This window comes from Centrocercus urophasianus, unplaced genomic scaffold (assembly GCF_019232065.1).
Source record: "Centrocercus urophasianus isolate 14NV4802_14NV808 unplaced genomic scaffold, USGS_Curo_1.0 seq_11, whole genome shotgun sequence".
In the NCBI taxonomy this organism is placed as follows: Eukaryota; Metazoa; Chordata; class Aves; order Galliformes; family Phasianidae; genus Centrocercus; species Centrocercus urophasianus.
In genome coordinates, this window is record NW_024884253.1 from 58,794,393 (window position 1) to 58,816,690 (window position 22,298).

Consider the following 22,298-nt stretch of genomic DNA (forward strand, 5'->3'; position numbering starts at 1 on the left):
TTGGAACTCTGTCTTCAAATTGCTTGACCTCCCTGAACACAAAACTACATATTTAATATGAGTAGGAAAAGTTGGCTGAAAAAAGCAAGTGACACAGTAATGAATTATTAAAATTGAATAAATTACTTGCCATTTTTTCATTAACACGATTAGAATTAATTTTAAGAAAATTTTATATGCACTGCCTCATACTTTATGAGCACCAGAGAGAATATAGAATATAGAATAGACTGGGTGTGGAGGAGTGCATGGGTATCACCACTGCTCACTGGCTGTACAACACTCAAACTGGTACCATGCCCTGGAGGAAGGCATTACTTCCACATGATTACCAAATAAACCAGAGTACATTCCCCCCCAGGGACTATTCTATTGTTGTAAAGTGCTGTGAGAAGTATACAATCCATCCTATCTTTTTCCTAGAAATATCCTATCCTATTTCAATATACCTGCTGGCTGCAGGGATTGTCTTATACTAATGTCATCTTGCAATCACTTTGGCAATACAACTCAGACCCACATCTTGTATGCTCAGACTCACAGAATTATAAAACCACAGAATATCCCAAGTTGGATGGGACCCACAAGGGTCATTGAATCCAGCTCCAGGCTCCACACAGCACACCCAAATTCAAACCCTATGTCTGAGAACCACGTACAAGTGCTCCTTGAACTGTGGCAGCTTGGGGCCATTACCATTGTCCTGGGCAGCCTGTTTCATGCCCACCACCCTCTGGTGCAGAACTTTTTCCTAATCCCCAACCTGATGCTCCCCTGATATAGATCCATGCTGTTCCCCCAGGTCCTGTCACTGTCAACAGAGAGCAAAGCTCAGCTCTGCCCTCCGCTCCTCTCATGAGGAGTTGTAGTCCACCATGAGGTCTCTCCTCACTCATCTTAACCTTAGTAATAACCATTTGGAACACTGGAAGGAACTGAGAACTCACACATACTCTGTATTGGCCAGAAACAGATAGAGAAATTTAAAGCTGACAATTTAAAAAATGGCTGGAGTGGGATCCAGTAAGAAAAAAAAAAAAAAAAAAAAAAGGCATAGGGAAAGAAGAGACATATCAAATAAGGAATCTGAGCAATGAGTACATACATGGTTTAGGTAAAGGGGGAGCAAAAAGCTGGGGAGGTAACAGTAATTAGGATTTTCAATTCTACAGCAAATTGTAAGCTTGATAAATAGCTATTAGAAAAATTAGGAAAGCTGCAATCTCAGAAAGCAAGCTTTTCTCAGGAGAAAATGGAAGAAGAGTCTAGACAAAGGTGCCTAGAGTGAGATAATAAATCAGAGAAGCATAATGTAGCGCAGGATAAGCAAGGAATTTTGAGTTGGACTTTCAGTATAACTCAGGGATGCTGCTGTGCTTAATGGAGAGTATGAGACTGTGGAGTCAAGCTGCCTGGGAGTATCTGCAGCTTCCTTATTTTATTTTATTTTTTTCCTACAGCTTTATAATCTATAATTTTAGCTGGTTAGTCAAGTAGTGGAAATGATAAGAGATCCCCCTTGTTTACAAACTATGCAGATATCAATACAATGATATATATGTAAAAGGAAATTCTTTAGGAAAGTCTGTGCAATAGCTCTTCATCTTCCATGCATAACATTTTTCCTCTGTGCATGAAAGACGAAAAACATAATAAATTTGTCCCCGTTTGAAGCAAGGATTGGGTCTGGTCTGCTGGCTCTGTCCTGTAGAAATCCTAAAGCTTCAAATTCTTGTGGCTGCACATAACTCATCAATAAATCATGTAAATTTTTTTTTCCATATGGTAAAGGAAGGCTGCAAAGCAGTTTATCAGAAGTAGGTTCATTTCAGTGGTCACGGCTCAGGACATATGTCCGTATTATAGCCTTATGTAATGATAAACATCAGATACTGGGACATAATTTTTTCCTTCTCTTGGTCAGATTGTTAAATCAACTAATATCATTTCCTTGCATATTTGCACTATTTCTTTACATCAATCCCTTGAAAACTGATGTAAGTTACACAACTCTCGTGTAGGGTTCAAAGGGATCACTCAATGGAGCACAGCAAGTGCCAAGTATTCTTCTCACAGAGTTCTACATTGGTTGTCTAGAACTAAAGCATACTTGACAGAATGTTTTAAGTCATGGCACTGGGCAGTGATCAATTAGATGATTCAAAACATCGTGGAGGGAAGGCAACTCAAAAAAATGTGCTTACTTCAGAAGACAAGAGTTTAGACCATTTGCCATATAGCGAGCTCTCATAGTTACTCTTCCTAGAGATCACAGCTGCAACATTGGCATTTAAGCTTTGTCCCTCAGTAAGCAATACATATCTTTCCACACTTTGAATTGAAGTTCAAACAAACATAAAAAAACAAAAAAAAAATCATTTAACCATAGCTGTAGAGAACTAACCATAAAAACATATCTTATAAAGACAACAGCACAGCCCTAAAAGGAAATCTCTCTCCTGTTTCCTTCTTCTTTACAGGTGAGGATATTATTCATCCACTAAATTTGAAGTGTTTTTGATACTACTGGCAGCTGGCATAGTGAACCCTGAAGACAGTGCGAGTCAAGATATCTAAGATGATCTATTGAGAGATGAAGAAAATGTTGCCTACTCCACTGCAATTTTTAATACTCCAGATATGAGGCACTCTTCAGCTTCTTCAGCTTTTGAGTGCAGCATATTATGCTGGAATAGGCAATTTTCTTTTCTTTTTTTCAGCCTGCAGAGATTCCCTCCTGCAATCAGATTTTAATCTGTCTCATTTCTAATGAATAAAACCACATTGTTGTATTATACAGCTTTCGAGAGAAGGATTGCTACAATACCTCATCTGTCAGGAAGAGTCAATGCTTTGGCAGGCTCCTCAAGAAATATCTAAATTGCACTGTTCAGATAGTCTGTCATATTCTCTACTGTATATCTGACAGTCAAGATGTTATCAATAAATCTACTCTTAGCTGGGTAACTTTGCCCATACAGGCATCCATATGTTCTGCCTCCTAAATGCCTGGATGTCCATTTGCATAACTACAGGTGAGTCTCTAACTTAAGCTATGGAATTAGTGATAGAGAAGGTAACAAGGGGATTTCAGCTCCCACCAACACAACATGATGACAAAACTTGATATCTATGTAAGCATGCATGTTACTCAGTTAGACTGAGGCTGCATCCAAACCTATTCTTGGCCTAAATTTTAAAAATTTAAGGAATTTTTTGTTAAATGGAGATCATGTTTGGTCAGCATTCAAAAAAACCTATTGTTTTTGGGAAACCAGAAGCAAACTATCACATTGGACTTTAATTTATTTTGTCTTATGTGCAAGACACAAGGGAGCTGGAAGCAAAAGTGTTGATCATTCAACAAGATGATGCATGCTTACAACCTCATGGCATATTTAAGATGATGTACAAATGCACATCCTTCAACATCCTCTTCTCTGAGCTACAAAAAATGAGTTTAAACAATATTCTTAAGTGTAAATTTACTTTCTAACTGTGATTCAAAGAAACTAGAGTCAATACGTAGTAAAACTTAGGGCGTTACCATGGAAAATATAGAAAATATATTTCTGCAAATCATAGTAGATATTTCTATTTTGTATTGCATAAACATTCATTTCATTAATTTAAATGTACCTACGGAAAGAAAAAGTATTTCATGTCTGTTTTTCTTCACAATTACAATAAGCAGACACCAGTTTACCTACAGTAAATTTATATTTCCTTAAAGGAATGAACATTTTCAGAATTGGACAGGTAAACTGTGCCTGACATGTATACCTAAGGACAAATGACCGTATAAAGAATAAGTAACTGTGTACATATATATATATATATATATGCTTATTTATTTTTGTAATTAATGATTTTTAAGAGGAAACCAAGGGATTAATTTAATAAAGTTTGATAGATTAATCTGATCTTTCCTATACATTAAGATTAAGATAGCTGGCTTTGAATTTCTTAGCTTACTGATAACAGGGGTAAAACACCTGGCTAAAAATGTCGACTTTGCTGATAACACATACTGGAGTCTTCTCAAAGACAGACAGGAAACACAAACTTAGACGAGACAGCTGTGAATGGTTACACATAAACATGATGTTTATCTAGTTATACTTTAAGCATTCAAGCTTTCAAGCTTGCATCTCTATTATGCAAAAATAATAATGAAACCTTAGTTTACCATGCTTCTGACCTTTTTCAGTTAGTCTCAGTACTTGCCTAAACCTATATAAGCTGATATCTTTGTTCAAATTTTAGTATTTAAATAGTGTTCCATTTATTAGGGTTGTTTTTTTTTTTTTTTCTGCCTTTCTACACATATTCAAATATCGGCAGGGTTGCAGCTTTAACTCTATACACCAGATGCAAGCTAAGATTTGATCTTCACTATTTAAAATTGCTTTCTCTTGCAACTTGAATATTTTTTTATGCTCACATGCAGTGTAAGATTCATATCTCCAATGGCTAATTCATGATTGATTGCACTTCATAATATTGCTAAAATACTGTTTTAATTTGAGCAGATGCCAAGAACCTAAAAAATCATTACAATAAGAGAGAGATGTTAAGTTATTCTGCTATCAAGTTTAACTTTCATTTATTTCCTACAATTCATATGCAATAATGCAAATGATTATAAGCAAATAATTCAATCTAGAATGTAATGAAGTTGATACAAAGATGCTCAATGCTTTCTCTACATATAATTCACCTTAAAAAGACTCTGAGCCTAAAACTCAAGAACTTTCTCACATATATGACTAAGACTGATGCTTTGGGTACAAACAGTAAGCCAGCAAAAACTTGTTTTACTTTCTGTCCTTATCTGGAACTATAAAAACCTTTATCACATGAACATTTATTGAATTAAGCAGGAGTAGGCCCTCAAAATGCCATTTGTTAACCTTATTAACTACATACTACAGTATTCTTATGCAAATTTTGGTTTATTATTCCTCTTCAGAGGAAAAAAAAATCAAACGCCACAACACAATCAGTACTTTATTTCTCAAGCAGCAGCACATACCTTAAGCTTCTTTACGCTTGTGCAAGGGTCATTGGAGAAACTCTCAGTATCTGAAATCTCAATATCTTCACCATACAGAACACCAGTCAGATCATTCCTCACCTGTCAGAAATTGAGAAAAAGGCAAACTAGTAAACTGAGACTCAGTGAGAAGGAAGCAGATGGACTATATTCATTAAGCAATGGTTTGAACGATGATATACTTGTTCCAATTCTTTTCAATTTCATTTGAAAACTAATCAAGCCCCTATTCTTTTACCATTATAATCTACTATCAATCAGTCTACTGGATCAAAAGCTTTTATTACAGATGATGAAAAATGCACAATGGGTTTCCGCTTTGCAACGTGAGGGAGGACAATGCTTGTGAATTTCTAGTGGTTCTAACACCAGAAGTTTTCATGCAGCCAAACCAATTACTGAGACCATATAAAGGGGAAAGACTTATCAAGAAAACTCTTACACATTGTTGATTTTGTGGACTGACTTGAAAACCTCTGCAGTTGGCCCTAGAATGAACCAACAGAACTTAGTGCATGTTGCTTAGAGGTTGATAAAGCCTGATGAATTCCTCTGAGCCATCCTCCTTTCTTTCAACATGCATGTTTCCATGGAACAGCATGTTTTGCTTAAAGGTGACATAAGCAATCATGTTATAAACAGATTTTCTCATTTATTCTTATGGTGGCAAGCCTTTGTCCTCTTTGAGCTGCTTAAGAGCACAAAGAAGCCAGAAAACACAAAACAACATGGTTACAGATTTAGGGTGTATTTTTTTTTTTTTAATTTTTAATTTAACAACTTCAAATGTTTCTATCTTAATCACTGATGGTTTTCCTCCAACCATATGACTCCAAAAACAGAGCTTCACTTTACTATTCCTAATACATGAGTAAAATAATTTTAGCTGGAGATAATATGGTTACAGACTGAAGTGAAGAAAGAGGCACTCTAATATTGCTTTAATACAATTATCACCACATCAGCACATTTATTTCATTGATCGTCTTTTTTGTTTTTAATTATATCAGAAACAGGAGAAGCAAATCACAGTGTAAGAGAAATAAAGAACAAGCATCATATAAAAACACAGGAAATACAATGCTTGGAAGAGAAACATATGTGACACTGTATAGAAAACGTAGAATTGTATAAATTGTTTGCTGATGCTTTCCAAAAATCCTCTGTACAGATCTGTAGAATTATATCTTTCAAATCTCTCTCCTAACAGTCCATTTCCTTAACCTCCTTTGAAAGACAAGCACATGCACACTGAACAATCAAAAAACATATGGTATATATTTTCATGGACAAGAAAAAAAATGGAAATGGTATCTGTACTTCAGCAATAGAAACTTCTCCATTAGAATGTAGATAAATGTAAAATTTGTATTGTGAGAAGACACTCTGGCCATCTGAAAACAAGATCCAAGTTTTGCTGCATTTCCTCTGCAGAAAGCCTGTCAAACTCAGGATATATAGTAAAATTCAGAGGGTGCAATGGGACATGATTTTTGACAGGGGTGACACCTCAGTTCAACTGGGAACTTTACAAACTCATCTCTTGATTATCCTTCTGCTTTTCTTTAACGACTGTGACTGTCTCACAGATCTATGCATGCTAGTGGTTCTGTTGGGCGTATTTTATATTTGTATACTACCGAGAAAGAACAATGTAACTACTTTTGGTACTTTACTATTAGATCTTAGCACAGTTTTTGGTTACAAGGAGGACATTTTGTACTCTCTGAAAACTTCCCTTTAAGATGCTTGTGTCAAGTTTCTTGGTTGACCGATGAAGTACCTCCTAAATAACATTACTAGAATTACTATTTATTGTCTTTATGGCTTTGAACTAAAAGAGGGGAGATTTAGACTAGATATATGGAAAAATTATTTTTACAATTAGGGTGGTGAGGAGCAGATTGCCCAAAATGGTGGTGGAAGCCTAATTCTTGAAGACACTCAAGATCAGTCTGCTCTGAGCAGCCTGATCTAGCTGTAGGTGTCCCTGTTCATTGCAGGAGAGTTGGATGAGATGACCTGCGAGGGCTCCTTCCAACTCAAACAGTTGCATGATTGATTCTATTACTTCTTTCCCAGCCACAGCTTCATTATAACACTTTTAGCCATGTTTCCAAATTATATGTTGTTTTGTCAGTTTTTTCACAAGGACTAGGAAAAGTGAACATATAGAAAATTACTTTATTAACAGCTAATCAGCATTACAAAAGTAACAGTCAGAACGTGTCCACCAAGATTGGAACTATATCCTTCATCCTGTTGTGATGTTACAGTTAGCTTTTAAGCATATTCTGTGAAAGAGTAATCACTGACCAAAACAAACAAACAAACAAACAAACAAATAGCTTTTCTCATAGTATACTGGTAAAATGAGTGATGTTTTCATTTCAGTAATCCCATTAACTGCTCCTTATCACAGATGCACAGAATGGCTTGGATAGTGAGGGAAATTTCACCAGTCCCAATCTCTGCCAAGGGGCAAGGCTGTCCACCATGAGCTCAGCTGCCCAGGGCCCCATCCAGCCTGGCCTTGAGTGCCTCCAGGGATGGGGCACCACAGGTTCTCTGGGCAGCTGTGCCAGCACTTCACCATCCTCTGAGTAAAGATTTTTTCCCAACTTCTAACTTATTTTTTTTTTCTATTTCAGTTTACAGCCATTTCCTCTTGTCCTATCACTACCAGACTCTGTAAAATGTTACCCTCCCCTCCTGTTTATAAGCTCCCCTCAAGTGCTGGAGGACACAATGAGGTTTCCCTGAAACCTCCAAGATAAAGAAGTCCAATTCCCTCAACCTTTCTTTATAGGAGAAAAGTTCTTACCATACACTTAATTCTTGACACAAAGAAAACTATGTTTCTGAAACAGATCAATAACAGTTGTACTACCAAATAAAAATAGGCTTCTGTTGATCACAATTTAGTTAATATTCAAAAACCTCCTGCTTAGCATGAAAGTTCACTACAACTATCACATGCTGCTTAGAAAAAGTAGATTTATCCTTTGTACTTTCTAAAGGTAGACAGCTTGTTATTTCTAACCCATAGTGTTTAACCTTCTGTTATAAACTAAGAGGTGTGGGTTTTTTTGGTTGAAAGCTTACTTTTCTAATATTTTCTCAAGTTTATTTTTGTTTTTTTTGTTTTGTTTTGTTTTGTTTTGTTTTTTCTTAGTGAAGAGGTTTTTAGTAGTTTCTGCAATCTCAGGGAGACTAGATCAATGTTATTCACTTGATCTGACCAGAAAACAGCTGATTCACTCCCAGTATTTTTTTGTCAAATTAGATTATGGAAAAATGATAAAAATAAAACCATGTTAAAAAAGATAGGCATTGGAGGAGGCTACAAAGCTGACACTTGATGAGAAAATTTATCCATTCACACTGGCCGCTGATTTGCTGTGCTGGAATTTGTTCATAGGCTTTGCAGTTGAGGTGTTCATTTCTCCTAATTGAAAGGGGCTTTCTTATGAATCACAATGATTTTTATTTTTATTTTTATTTTTATTTTTTTCTGAGCAACACTTCTTTTAATTCAGCCACTGAATATTTTTTTTTTCTCCCACTCTATCTTTTGGAAGACTAAAACACTGAAAGAGCTCTTGGATTTCCCACTGAACTAAACTTTAAGCTCCCAAAAGGCACAGTTTATTGGAGCTGGTGCCAGAGAGCTAGAAACTCTTCACTTCACTGCCACCATCAGATATTGCCTGCTTTGTATAAGAGTTTGTTGTGGAGATCTTGCCAAAAGAAAAATGTTTCTCCTTCCATTATCACAACCAGACACTGGGAGGTTCATAAGAATTTATAATGCCGCCATTTCTTTTCTAAAATGCTTAATGTTGTTTGTTTCCCCCCCCCCCTCCCCCCCCCCCCCCCCGTTTCAATACTGTGATCACACATCTGACAAATCTAATCTTGTGCTTTAATCTTGGGGTATTTTTGCTATATTTTTCACTCTTTGCTTTCTACTTCCCATGTTCATGTTCTTTACTTTCTAAATATTCTAAATATCAGTTGATACAGTATTGGAACTTGTGCTTGTCTTCTTAAAGAAGTCTTTTAATCCTTCCAAAGAATTTTATTATGGATTCTACTGATTTGGATATGGGTCTGCCATTGGAATTCAAAAAGCCTGGCACCAATTCTGCTGTGAAACTGAGAATTCAAAATGATACGCATTTTTCTTAAGCAGATGATTCTGTGACAGGTCTGAGGACAAGCTGGAAAATTCGTCTGTGTGTTCACATCAGGCACAGCTGTGATGGAGACAAACATGAGCACTCCCACAGAACAACTAGGGCAGGGACTGGAATGCGTATCACTATCAGTATAAGCATTTTGAGAGCTCAGCAGTAATTGTTTAATTCTACCAACTCTTAGTAAAGGAATTATTAAATAAATAAATTAATTAACACTACACTTTTACTTAATTATTGAGTAGTATAAGATAACTTTAGCTGGAGGAAACTGATGTATAAAGCTATGCATTAAATTCTGGTGGGGATTTGGAGTTTGTAATTAAACCTTACCTTGACTTAAAAAAAAAAAAAAAAAAAAAAAAGGAGTATGATAGTTCCATGTTGCTTCTATACGTTGTTAACAATTTAATGAAGGCTGTACCTCTTTGTCTCTTTACAACATTATACATTTTAAGGAAAACAATATTTCATTTTCCCCAAATGGGGAATATCAGATTTGATAGTCAAAAAAAGCTGCTGACAGACCCTAGTCCTTTACTCACAGTAAAAAAAGAGATTGCTCCTACACTGTTCTTCATGAAAAGCTGGATGAATTGGTATTTCACTCTACTACATTTTTAATAGGTATAGCAATCTTCAAAAATTTTTAGGGGATAAATATGCTTACCCAGAAACAAGCTCCAAAGAAAAGTTTTTTAAATGCATGTAAGAAACACAGTTGCAGGAAAAAAAGTTGGCCCTGGAGCTTAAGGCAATGGATAAGACGCAAGGGAACTGGTTTCTATTCCTCAGTCTGCCAGAGCTGTTCTGTGGTACAGCTCATGACCTAAATAAGATTTTAAAGTTTGCTACCAACTTTGGCTGTATTTCTTTTCTCAGTGTGGACGGTAGCAATACTTGCCTACCTCATAGCTGCTGTATCAAATTCAGTGATGTTTGAGAGGCAAACAACAAAGTCCCTGACCCTGCACCTGTGAAGGAAGAAATACAGGGGTTTTGAGGAGCCAAGAATTCACATTGAAAAGGAAGAAATGAATTTCTTTAATCTCTAGAAAATTGAGAGAGTTGAAAGAATTCCTACATGGGCTGTAAAAGCAATCAGTACAGATGAGACCAAACTACAACATTATTATGGCCTGTATCAGGAAGTTTATGTATGGGTTTACATTTAAGGAAAGAAAACAAATGTTGGAAACCATATGGGTAGGCTGCTCCCTAAGAAAGAGAAAAGCAAGTGCCATTACACAGCAACTGGACCAGGGGCTTCCCCTGCCAGGGCTCCATCTCTCAGTGCCGTAGCGAGGGGAGAAGGACAGATTTGGAGACAACTATCATTTTCTACCATGAGTCTAGACCATCAGACAAATTCAGAGTCCAAGGTAAAGCTGGAAACAATCTACATGTCAGAGTCAGAGTTAGATCTGGTGAAAGAAAGCTGGGTCATATATAGTTGGTGGTTGTTGGTCTTCTCCATACTGAGAAGACAGGCCTGAGGACAAGCTGGAAAATTAGTCTGTGTGTTCACATCAGGCACAGCTGTGATGGAGACAAACATGGGCACTCCTACAGAACAAATGGGGCAGGGACTGGAGCATGGGGAGGTAGGGTTGGGAGAGCCCTGATCTACTGGTCGGGTGCAGAAAATGGCTATTGGTACTTTCAGACTGCTAACAGTAGATTTCAATTGTTGGCATGTTTTTGACTTCCAGTATGATAACAACAGTGACACACATACTATATTTTAAATGGACAGATATTACTGTTTTCAGTGGGATTATTTGCACAAGCATGTTCTCACCAGAAATACGTAGCTAGTATCCATTTTGCCACAGTACTTCATTTTTATCATGACAATTCTATCCCTATTCCCCACAAAATAGTAAAGAAAGGAGATATTCCCAATTAATTGTCAGTCTAGTGGTGATAGTTTAGATTCAATGGTCTCTACTGATTAATATTTCAAACTAGGTTTCACATTAGACATTTAAAGGTATGGTTTGCTCATTTAATCCTAACTGCTAGCTACAAAATAAATTGACTAATTTTTGTATTAATCATACTACTTTACTTTTAATGGCTATATTCAACGATCTTTTGGTTCACTGAAGCTGCATGTATGTCCTGCAAGCTAAGTCCTTATTGCTCAGGGCAGTCTAATCCTACCAGATATTGATCATAAGAGATTCCTAATAAAAGAGAACTAGTTAGATCATATGGATTATGCAGTCAGATATTTTACTAAGATTATATGCTGCAGAGATTTATACGGTGTACTTTAAAATGTAGTATTGTCAGTAATACGGAATAGAAACGTGTAAACAAGTGCATGAATTAAAAGGAAATAAGCCATATTTCATCATTACATTGACCAAGCAGAAATTGTTAATAATTGTAATGGATAGATTACATCTTAGGGTATACAAGCCGTTATAAGCAAACATTACTGCTATTTCCATGACGATGAAATATCACTCAAAATTAGAGGTTTAGGAGAAGAGAGATTGTGTAGTGCTAACACTTCTCATTACCCTTAAAAATAGGATAAAATTAAGGTATTTACATATATGTATGTATATATATATATAATACACATATATGTATTTATATACAACATTTGGGATTGCAAAAAAGAAAGAGCAGGTAGAACCTTATTTTGAGCAAAACAAAATCAAGAGCATGCAGAAACTGAATAGTAAAATATTTTAGATATTAGGAATAGAGACTCACATCCATGAGAAATAATTTTTTAAATAAGTATCTTTCTGCGCAAAAGAGAAATACCAATGGAAATGCATTGGATTTTCTTTTTTTGTTATTGAATGAGATTTCACATAAAGCTTATAGAATAACTTATAGCTGATGCTTATTTAAACATAAGCTTCTATAAAGTCGAGATAAAATATAATTTCTCCCTATGTTCACCAAGGTAGAAAATTTTTATTCTTATGCTTTTTGGTCACAGAAGCTAACAGTAATCATGAACTCTCATGTTATTTCCAGTAGCTGTAGTAAAAAAGATAAATAGCAATTAAAGGTTGTTTTTGTAGGAGAGAATGCCCGTCTGCTGCCATCTGGCACATGGCAACAAAATATAATGGAACATTAGTGGGAAGGTTCAACCTCTATTACCATACCACCAACATTCGCCTCTGATGTCATGGGCCAGTATCGTAAAACAGGAGGAATTACATTTCAAGCAGCCCTTGTAAAAATAGTTCAAGATTTCAGGAACACTGATGAACAGAACTGAAGAAGCAATCATACACAAAACACAATTCTGGCTCCCTGAATGTGATATACCTTCTTGAAAACTGAAGGCTGTGAGGGCTACCAAATAAATAGAACAACATTTTTCTAGAAGTTTATCAGACTTGGCTCCTACAAATCTTAGACCAAAAGCAAAGGGTCTGGAGGGTGTAACATTATCAAGTCAAGTATTATGTCAAGTATTATGAATGTAAATGGGGCCATATTTAGAAGAGATTATTTAATAATTTGCAAACCAATGCCAGAAGCACAAGTAATAAGCAGGGAATTAGAACTGCTTGTTTGTTAAAGCAAGTGAATATAATAGGAGTACTCTAAGATGGTGCAAGCAGACATGCAACAAGGACTGCTCATATTATTGGAGGGGATACAGAGGCAGAGAAATACAGGCATTCCATATTGTTGTCTGTGTAATTAAAAGCACAGTATGTAAAATACAGAATGTATCTTCTGACCAAAAAAAAGAAAAATGTTTTCACAAGTATTAGCATACGTGTTTTGATAACCAAAACTACTTAAAAATTATTTTTAAGAATGTCTGGAATACATGGGAAATCTGCTTTACATGTGTGAGTTTCCTAATACAGATAAGGAAGTACGGACAGAACAAGGTGAAAAGTATCACACTATCAGAAAAGAAGTCACAGCTTAGAAAAGTACCACAAGTTTCTTCTGAAGCACAAGCTATTACTCCACTCTCTGTAGTGTACACCACTTCTGTAATGGCTTCTTGTGGAAAAGAAACAGTGAATATTGAACCAAAGTTATGGACTTTCTCAACACTAGCTATATTATTAAAGGTGGACTAAATCTGGTATACATTAGCAATTCCTACACACTCATACATTTCAAACATATTTACTACTCAGAGTTACTCAGGGGGAATTCAAACAGAGAAAACTGAACAATAGCTATTAAGAAAACGTTATCATTATCAAAAGGTCTATGATGTATAACTATAAAAGAAAGTGTTTTTATGTAAAATTCTCATTGATGAAGCAAATTTAAACTAACACTTTCACTTTCACTAAGAACATTTATGCATTCAGTTTCTCAATCTGTGATAGATTAAATACTTTATTCCAACATTATGTAGGAAAGATGTCACATAGAAATTGCCAAAGTCAAGTGCGCATTTCTAAGGGATGAGCCATATCATCCACAAATAAATATCTAAAACAGGTAGGATGAATTGCACCTTGGAAGTATCTCCCTCTTTTTTTCCATTAACTGTAACTAATGCTTGGATGACTCTCAGAGTGGCACTGACAGCTTCAGACTGCAGCTGAACCTCAGGTCTCAAAACCTAACATTGCTTTAAATGTTCTACTACCTGCAGTAACCATTGAAACTTAGAAACCCTAAAGATCCCTTACCTTCAAAAAATGTTATTAGGAAAAGGTCAGAAGTGTGTGCTACTTGCATAATTTCTCTGTCCAGCCAAACATCCACTGAGGGAGAACATACTCTTTGTAAAACTGCTTCTTGGCTTGTAGGAGAAATTGGTACAACCTGTTTTCTGAAAAACTTGGAAATCTTTATTGACTTTGAATTTTTTTCTTGGTTGTTTCAAATAATCTGGGTCAAGTTAGAAATTTTACCATGTGCTCTGTTGCTGCAGTTACTTCCTGTACTGGGCTTATGTGGCAGGGTTTTGCAGTGGAGTGGCTGCAGGAGTGGCCTCTGTGGTGGCAGTCTAGTCCTGAAGGATGGACTCCATTGTACTAACTCGTGTTGGAGAAAGTTCTGGAGAAGCTGTGGGAAATCCACACAGGATCAGTTTGGGAAGGATGGCACTCTGTGGGAGGGACCCCATATGAAACAGGGTAACAGGGTGACCATGAAGAAGCAACAGAGATGAAGCATTATGGACAGACCACAGCCCCCATTCCCTGTTCCTCTGCACTGCTTGGGGCAAGATGGGTAGAAAAGGGTAGAAGACAGGGAGGTATTTTTAGTTTGCTCCAGTCTGTTAGCAATAGCCAATAAATTACAATAATATGACTTATGTTGAGTCTCTTTTGGCCATGACAGTAATTGTTGAGGGATTTCCATGTCCTAATCTCAAACCATGAGATTTTCTTCCATTGCACTTTCTGTCCCTTTTCTGTTGATTAAGGAATTGAGAGAGTGGAGTTGTGGTGCTGAGCTACCAGTGCGAGTGAAGCCACCACATTTGCTAATGGTTTAATTGCATCAAACTATGTCAGTATTTACGAAAACTTCAGTATCCAAGAGTCAATCTGTTATCAGCTAAAAACTATGAATAGAACATACAGTAGGGGATTAAAAAAATAAATGTTTACCTAAAACAAAATTCAATGTCATTTTGATGAAAGGGAAGTTATAGAAAACATACCTGCGAGAATACAGACAATAGGAAATTATTATTATTTCAATAATCCTTCAAAACAGCAAACCACATTTCTCAGACTTCCTAAATGCAGAAAGGCCAGCAATATCATGTTAAGATTTAATCCTGTACTCTGCATGAACTCTGGGAATATTTATCCTTATTGCAGTACACTGCAGTATTTGGGCTTTAGGCTCTTTTGGGGTTGGCAGGACGGGCTTGGATGAGATTTGAGAGGAGTTTAATGAATAACACAATTAACTACCTTTTGTCACTGGGATTATTAACTGAATAAAACCTAACTTACTGACCCAAATTCCTCTTTTCTACACTTGTAGGAGCTACTAATCTGATCGGTCAAAATCCTTCAGCAACCACTCTCTGTGACAAATATCTTCACATTATTCCTTTTTATAAAGCGGAGAAACAAAATATTTTTGCATGTATTTCTGAAGCACAATCTCGTTTTGTATCCTCTGTATTCTTTCCAAAGAAGGAATGTGAATCTGATTGTAATTATTGGCAACAAGAGTTTACACTCATTCATCTACATTGCAGATAGCACAGTTATGAGACTGTGAGGAACTGAGATTCTGTCAACACTTCACAACAATCTCTTTCCTTCTCACTTTCAAGCCCACAATCCAAGAGGTTGAAATCCAGTTTCAGGAGCAAGTAGTCACAATGGGGACTACATCTCTCCCTTTAGATCTCCTCACTTTATACTTCGCATTCTAATTAACACAAATAATATCTTCCAAGCTAGATGAATTGCTACACAAGCTGGGAAAAAAAGATCTTCCCTAGGCACCCTACACAAAAGACTTCTGTAAATACAATCTGTAAATCCCAACCAGTACTCCTCAAAAAAGAAATAGTTTATATTTCATCCATTATAGGACTCATCTCTGTACTCTGATCTCTATATTTTACGCTGCTTTGTACAGTGCTGTAAATTTTCTGATAAAACTTGATAAGCTAAATTATATTGTATTGTAAAAAAGGTACAAGTACAAACAATAACAAATAATAATAATAACAAATACTGTTTTTTTTTTTTTTTTAAATTATTCTGGAAATTTATTACTCAGTGAAGTAACCGGTGACAAAACATTACTCCAGAGAATAATGTCATTCATGGAACATTCATGGAAACCCTACTAGCAGGCAAAGAAGTAAAATCTTGAAAAGACCCTGTATTAAGAGCTTTATGCTATGGTGAACAATTGAAATCATTGTATAATACAGTTAGTCCAGCTTTACTTGTACGAAAAATAAATCCCTTAAAAGTATTTTCATCAATTGTGGAACAGACAATATTGAGAACACTGAGTAGGAAAATGGGTCTTTGATGACTTGAACCTACCAATGGAGTACGCAGTCCCATTCTGACTATTATACTTCCTTTAAGATGATTCTTGGGTAAAAACACAGATTTGTTAAGAAACTGAAGCTGTCTACCAGGTTGTGCTTAACATATATCAAGAAGCTGGTAGTAAACTACAGAGTACTAAGCATGAACTGCATTAAGGGGAGAAAAAAAAAATAGCATAAAGAGTTATTTTGTACTTGTCAACAGAAATACCTGCATTTCTGTCACTCTCTTAGGAAGGTTTGCAAGGAATTCACTGAGTAAGGTACTTTAATTCCTGAGCCTGTCCTCTAAAAGAATGCTGTTATGGGTAATTCTGGGTAAATGTACATTCATTACCAAGACAGTAATTACACCGGCTTCGAAATAATAGATAGTGCATGGACATTCTATTTTTGTCACATTTTTTCCTAAGAAAATCTGAAATTTGTATTTTCATTGCGTATCTCAGTCAACAGACTAACCCATAGGACATTGTGTAGAAACAGTACCTATTGAATCCATAAGGCTAGCAAGAGGCCCTTTACAGCCTAAATACTTAATTCCAGAGAAAATAGAAACATAGCAATATTTCGATAGCTAGGTCAAGATACTACTGGCCAAAGATGAAGTTCCAGTGGTAGTGATCTGATTCAAGCAGAACGTGGCATACTATTGCTGTATAAGGTACTGCCAAAAGTAATATAAGGTCATTTTTAGAACCACTTCAGACATGCTCTCTCCTAAGGGCTAAAATAAAATTTCATTGTCATAGAAGAAGTCAATGACCTACTGGCATGTTCACATGGAAAATGTCCAGATAATAAAATAATACACAATAATCTTTTTATCAAGAGATTGATTATGTATTGATATTTTGTAGCATAAATTACGCAATAAAGTATGCAAGAAAGCTAATAGACAATCCAAAATTATTTCTGATGTTGAAATAAAACAGGACTACAGATGTTCAAACACTTCGAACATCTCCAAATCTTCTACATCTTAAGGCAGAATATTCATATACAAAGTTTTCTATGCCAGAAAAGTAGGCCAGGAAAATAAACTTCGTACAGGCTTCAAACACACTGTAATGTAGGATTTGCCCTAAATAAGACATAAAGATCCAAACAGAATTTGATCTAACTAAAGGAAAAGTAACCAGCATGACTCATATCATGTCGACATTCTTTTCTGGGGGCCATCACTGCATCCATCAGTACCAATTAAGGTTTTTTAAAAAACACAATTTTTCCTCCATTTTATCCATGAATCAAAGTCCAGAATTTCTTCACTTGCCAATCACCTATTTGAGGAAGAGACATTAACCTTAAAAGCACTGAAGCACCAATTTCCGTAACAGACACCCAGGCAGAAGGAAGCAGCAAACATGCTTGAGTTGCACTGTATCGAAGCTACATACTCATCTTTGACTGCTGCTGCCACCAAATAAGGAGAGCATTGACCGAGATCATTCTGGAGGATTATAAATCCTTTTTCAAACCTCACTGTAGTCTGCCTATTAGTGAAAGCTTTGTGAAGAAATGTCTTGATATTATGTTCTGTTTCCAACCGAAAAAGAGGAGAAGCAATTCTAGAAAATGTCAGAAAGGCACACGAAGTGGAATTGGATTACATGTGCAAAATTAATGACATCTAACATTTAATTAGCATCATAATGCCATCTATTGCCTGAGGAAAAAGGATAACATGAAAAATAAAGCTGAGAAATTCAAGACTAATAAAAGAAACCCAACCATATAATACCAATTCTTTACTACTGAAAAGTATTCTCAAAAAGTGTCATGCACTTGAGAAAAAATCCAATTGTGCTTTTCAGGAATCTCAAGAAGTTCTCCTTCTGTCTCTTATTACATAATGCCAGAGCTGAGGGATGCTTAAAGGAGTGAGAGAGAATGTCACTGTAAGTCTGCAACAGAAAAAAACACTTAATGTTTAAATGGCACTCCATGGCAGAAGGTGAGATATAGTGACTGCTGTCACCTCTGGTGAAGCAAGTTATAGATGAAACTATTATTTTTGATACCAAATTCTTTTTTATTCCCCCCTCCTCTGCTGCTCAAGAACTGATAACGGCACTGACTGTTACACTGCTGATTCTCTGAAATTCAACATGAGACAATTGTTCTCTGCTGCAGACTTTGGAAAGCCAGCACTTATGTCAAAAAAGTCATGTAACTTAGACAAAAGCCACAGTCACATTCTTTTTGGAAAGTTATTTAGATAAGCAAGCTAGTTAATAGCTCAGATAATCAGTGCAAGTTAAATTGCTCCACTTAATACATGGTATGCTAACACTAACTTTGCAATCTAAGTTAAAGTAAGCCAAAGCAAGACAAACTAACAGCTCAGATAGATAATTTTCATCATATTGTCTATCAATGACATGATTAAACATTATTTCAGAGTTTGGGGATTATCCCTTAGTCCTCCAACTTTAAAGAAAATACAGAAGTTGTATTAAACAGTTTTTTGAATATTGAAGAAAATCTTGCACCAACATTTCCCACAATGTCCCATGGATGCTATTTCACACTTTATTTACTTCACAATCCTCAGAAGGATGCCATATGGTGGTGATAATTTTCTGCACTTGAGCTTCTCAGTTTGGTTCATGTACTTCCTCCACTGAGATTTCAATTGTCAGCTAAAGACAGGCTCCAGTTACCTGTGAAAAGTCCTTTTTGACAAGAAATTTTCCCCTGGCTTTTGTACAAATCTTTTTGAACACTTTAGTGCTTTCATTAATTGCTCTGGCTTTTTCTCTTCTCCTCTGGCAGATCTCAAGGTTCTGATTTTTTTTCCTTCTAGCATCTTTTCCTTGATCTCTTTAAATCACAACAATTCTTGGTACATATTACAATCAGGTTCTTTATATATAAATTCTATAGACTATTTTATATTATTCTGAATGGGCTTCTGAACAGGTATTATGTTGCATCTCAGCACATTGTCTTAAATATCCTTACTTCAGTGGGTCTCTTACAGCAATGTAGTTAAAAATACCATTGTGGCATCTTTTCATTTTATTGACTTCACAGTCTCTTTTCCTACAGAAGAATTCCTCAGAGTCACATTAATATAAACTATTTGGTTTAGGAAAGTAAAGCCAAATTTATCCATTACTTTAATGGAAGTTTTCTTTCCTTTTCTGTCCTTGTGTAACAAGGAATGTATTAAATGCAAATGATACAACAATACAAGTAATTTATCAGGACTCTCTGAGATGAAATCCCTAATACAGCATGGAAACCAGAGGACAAAATCTTCAAGGCTGCCTGAGCATTACTTGATCAGTTTTATGCTATAATTAAGCAGGAAGTTCTATTCTTTGCCTCAGTGCAACTGGGTGGTAACTTGAGGTGGTAGAAATTATGGCTGCTTGTTATGAACTGTCAATCATCTCCTTTATCATGAGTGCTTTGTGTTGTCAGAGCCCTTTCTATTTCAGCATTAAGGATTACACTTGGAATTCACAGATCACATGGAATCAGACTTCTGCATCCCCACAGAGTTAATAACAATCTGACATGAAAAAAATGTTCAGTACCTTTTAGGCATATGTAATGCTTCATTTTACCTCTCTGAAAATAGGGAGGAGAGAATACACATGGCATCATTAAGGGTTATGAATTTATCTCAACGAGGATTGAGTAAACTTTTCTGGTAGCTTGAAATAAATTTCAGATCATTTATTACACGTTTTTGATTCATTTAATGTATATATATACATATATGTATAAAACATAACTGTAATTTCTGTTCTGAAGTTAACTGCCAGCTCATTTCAGTGACATGAACAACTCAGAAAAACTTCAAAGGAGCACACTACAATGGAGTTAGGTAAAGTTCTGATCCTTTTGAAATTATCCAGCACTTGCATCTAGGCAGTATAGTAAGTATAACAAAAGCATCCACAATATAATTCTGCCTCATCATTTTCCCTACCTCCATATAACAAAAACACTTAAGTTTAAAAAGAAAAATCATCCAAAAACTAAAATAATTTTAATTAAAAGGATAATGACAATATCATACTGTTAATTGCATGCAAACTGGTCCAGATGTGGTTGCAAAATGGTCACGTGAAACTGGCCATATAGAATGTCAGATATCTATCAAAATGCACTACAACTTTAGTTTTACAGTATCTATTCCAACTTCTCTACAATATACATTCTGCACTACCTCAAGATGCACATTTCTCCTTTACACATGAATGAGACCAAGGAGAATAGGGAAGAAACCCATTAGCCCTTCAAAGAAAGCGCAATCCTGCCAAGAAGAAGCTATCATGTACTGGGAGTCAGGAGGAAGGCATGTGAATTGTTTAGGAAAGTTTCCTTTTTTTCTTTTATTTTTTTTTAAACATTAAAGCTGTGTAGACATTTAAATGTAGAACTTTTGAAGCTGCAGCCTGAAGAGTTCTGTAATGTTTCATCTATTTATTAATTTTAGAGCTCAGAGACTTTGTTGAATGTCTGGAGAAGCTCGTTTCCATAAAAATAACGGCATTCAAAAATGCCAGAAGTATAGACGATGTGATAGGAAATCACCATGATATTTCTACTGGAGACATTTCACCATTTCTACTGACCACACATCACTAATTTGCAGGAATATCAATCCACTGACATGGAATCAGACTCTTGAGCACATCAAATTAAGGGGACAGAAAAGTTATTACTAACACTTTGGTCTGAAAAGGTATAATGGAGATAGGAAAGGAGAGGAACTCCCCCCTCCCCCCCCCAAGCACTCCCTCAGCAATTCCCTAGGTCACCACCTGCATTTCTCCTATATTTACCCTGAAAGAGAAGAGAAATTAAGACAGTGAGAATATTTCACAATGTTATGCTACTATTAGTTTCCTATCCTTTCTCTACACTTTTATATAATAAAGATTAATAGATTAATTTTCTGTTTTACACAGGGAACTTGACATCTAAGTGCCTTCACATGGTGTCTGTGCCATGGTGGAAAATGAGCCCACAGTGTCTGACTGGAGCTATTTACTAACGCTATTTATCTCAGTCAAAACAACAATATACAGAAGCAGAGCAGCTACCCAGAAGCTATGACGGATTGAATGGGTACATGGATCATGTAAAGGGTAGAGCCCTAATTATTAACCTCTGTAAAATTCATGATGCACAAACATAGTTGCGTATGTCAGGGCTCTGACAAAAAAGCTTAATTCATCTTCAATTTATTAATAGAGATCTCTGAAGAAAAGTAAAGTGGCAGCAATAGTCTCATATATAAGACAGACATAAAGCACTGTTTGATTTTCTGGACTGTGGGCATTTCCAAGATATTTTTCAGATAAGGACAAATGAGCCTTGCCAATTCTTTTACGTAGCCAGCAGAAACATGAACATATAGAACCAGAACAAGATGCAGCAAGGAACTAAACTGCAATTTGTTGCAATGCACTCAAAGCTCATGAACTAATTGAGGGTGCCACTGTCAACACTTGCATGTCTTTTCTAAGAGTACTACATAATCTTTATGTAACTATCTGGCCTAAGAACAGAGTAAGGACACAATATATTGAATATCAGCAAAGCTCACCATCTCATTTTTATTTTTATTTTTATTTTTTTAAATTAGAATAAACTGTAAATAGAAGTTCAAATATTTTCTTTCCACCTCCCAAAGAATGTCTTGCACATCCTATGGGATGTGCACATCTCACTTTGGAGACAACTGTTCAATGGCCTCCTTACTCAGCCCTACTTACAGCTAGTTGGGCATACTTGAACTCACCAGCACCTGTCTGGATTGCAACATGGACAAAAGGCAGTTGGTGCCCACTTGCAAAAACACATACCTTTCAAGAGATACACTTATAAAAAAGACGTATGCTTAAAGTACCTAGAGTCCCTTTGCAGTCATTTCCCAAGACTAGAACTAGCCAATTCTATCCAGTTTTTCCACTAAGAGAAATGCAAGTAAATAAGTAAATAAAAATCCCCTCCCCCCCTCAAAAAAAAAAAAAAAAAAAAAAAACCTGAAAATTCAGAGGAAACCATACCATAAGATTGA

At 35.9% G+C, this 22,298-nt stretch overlaps 1 protein-coding gene across 1 annotated transcript in view; it reads right to left on the reverse strand.

Annotated features, from left to right (window-relative positions):
• The window catches only part of GABBR2 (gamma-aminobutyric acid type B receptor subunit 2), a 445,157-nt gene that overhangs the window by 226,769 nt on the left and 196,090 nt on the right, over nt 1–22,298 (reverse strand). Inside the window, exon 4 of the mRNA XM_042839905.1 lies at nt 5,036–5,137. Coding sequence (XP_042695839.1) covers nt 5,036–5,137 — 102 coding nt within the window. The remainder of the gene's footprint in view (nt 1–5,035; nt 5,138–22,298) is intronic.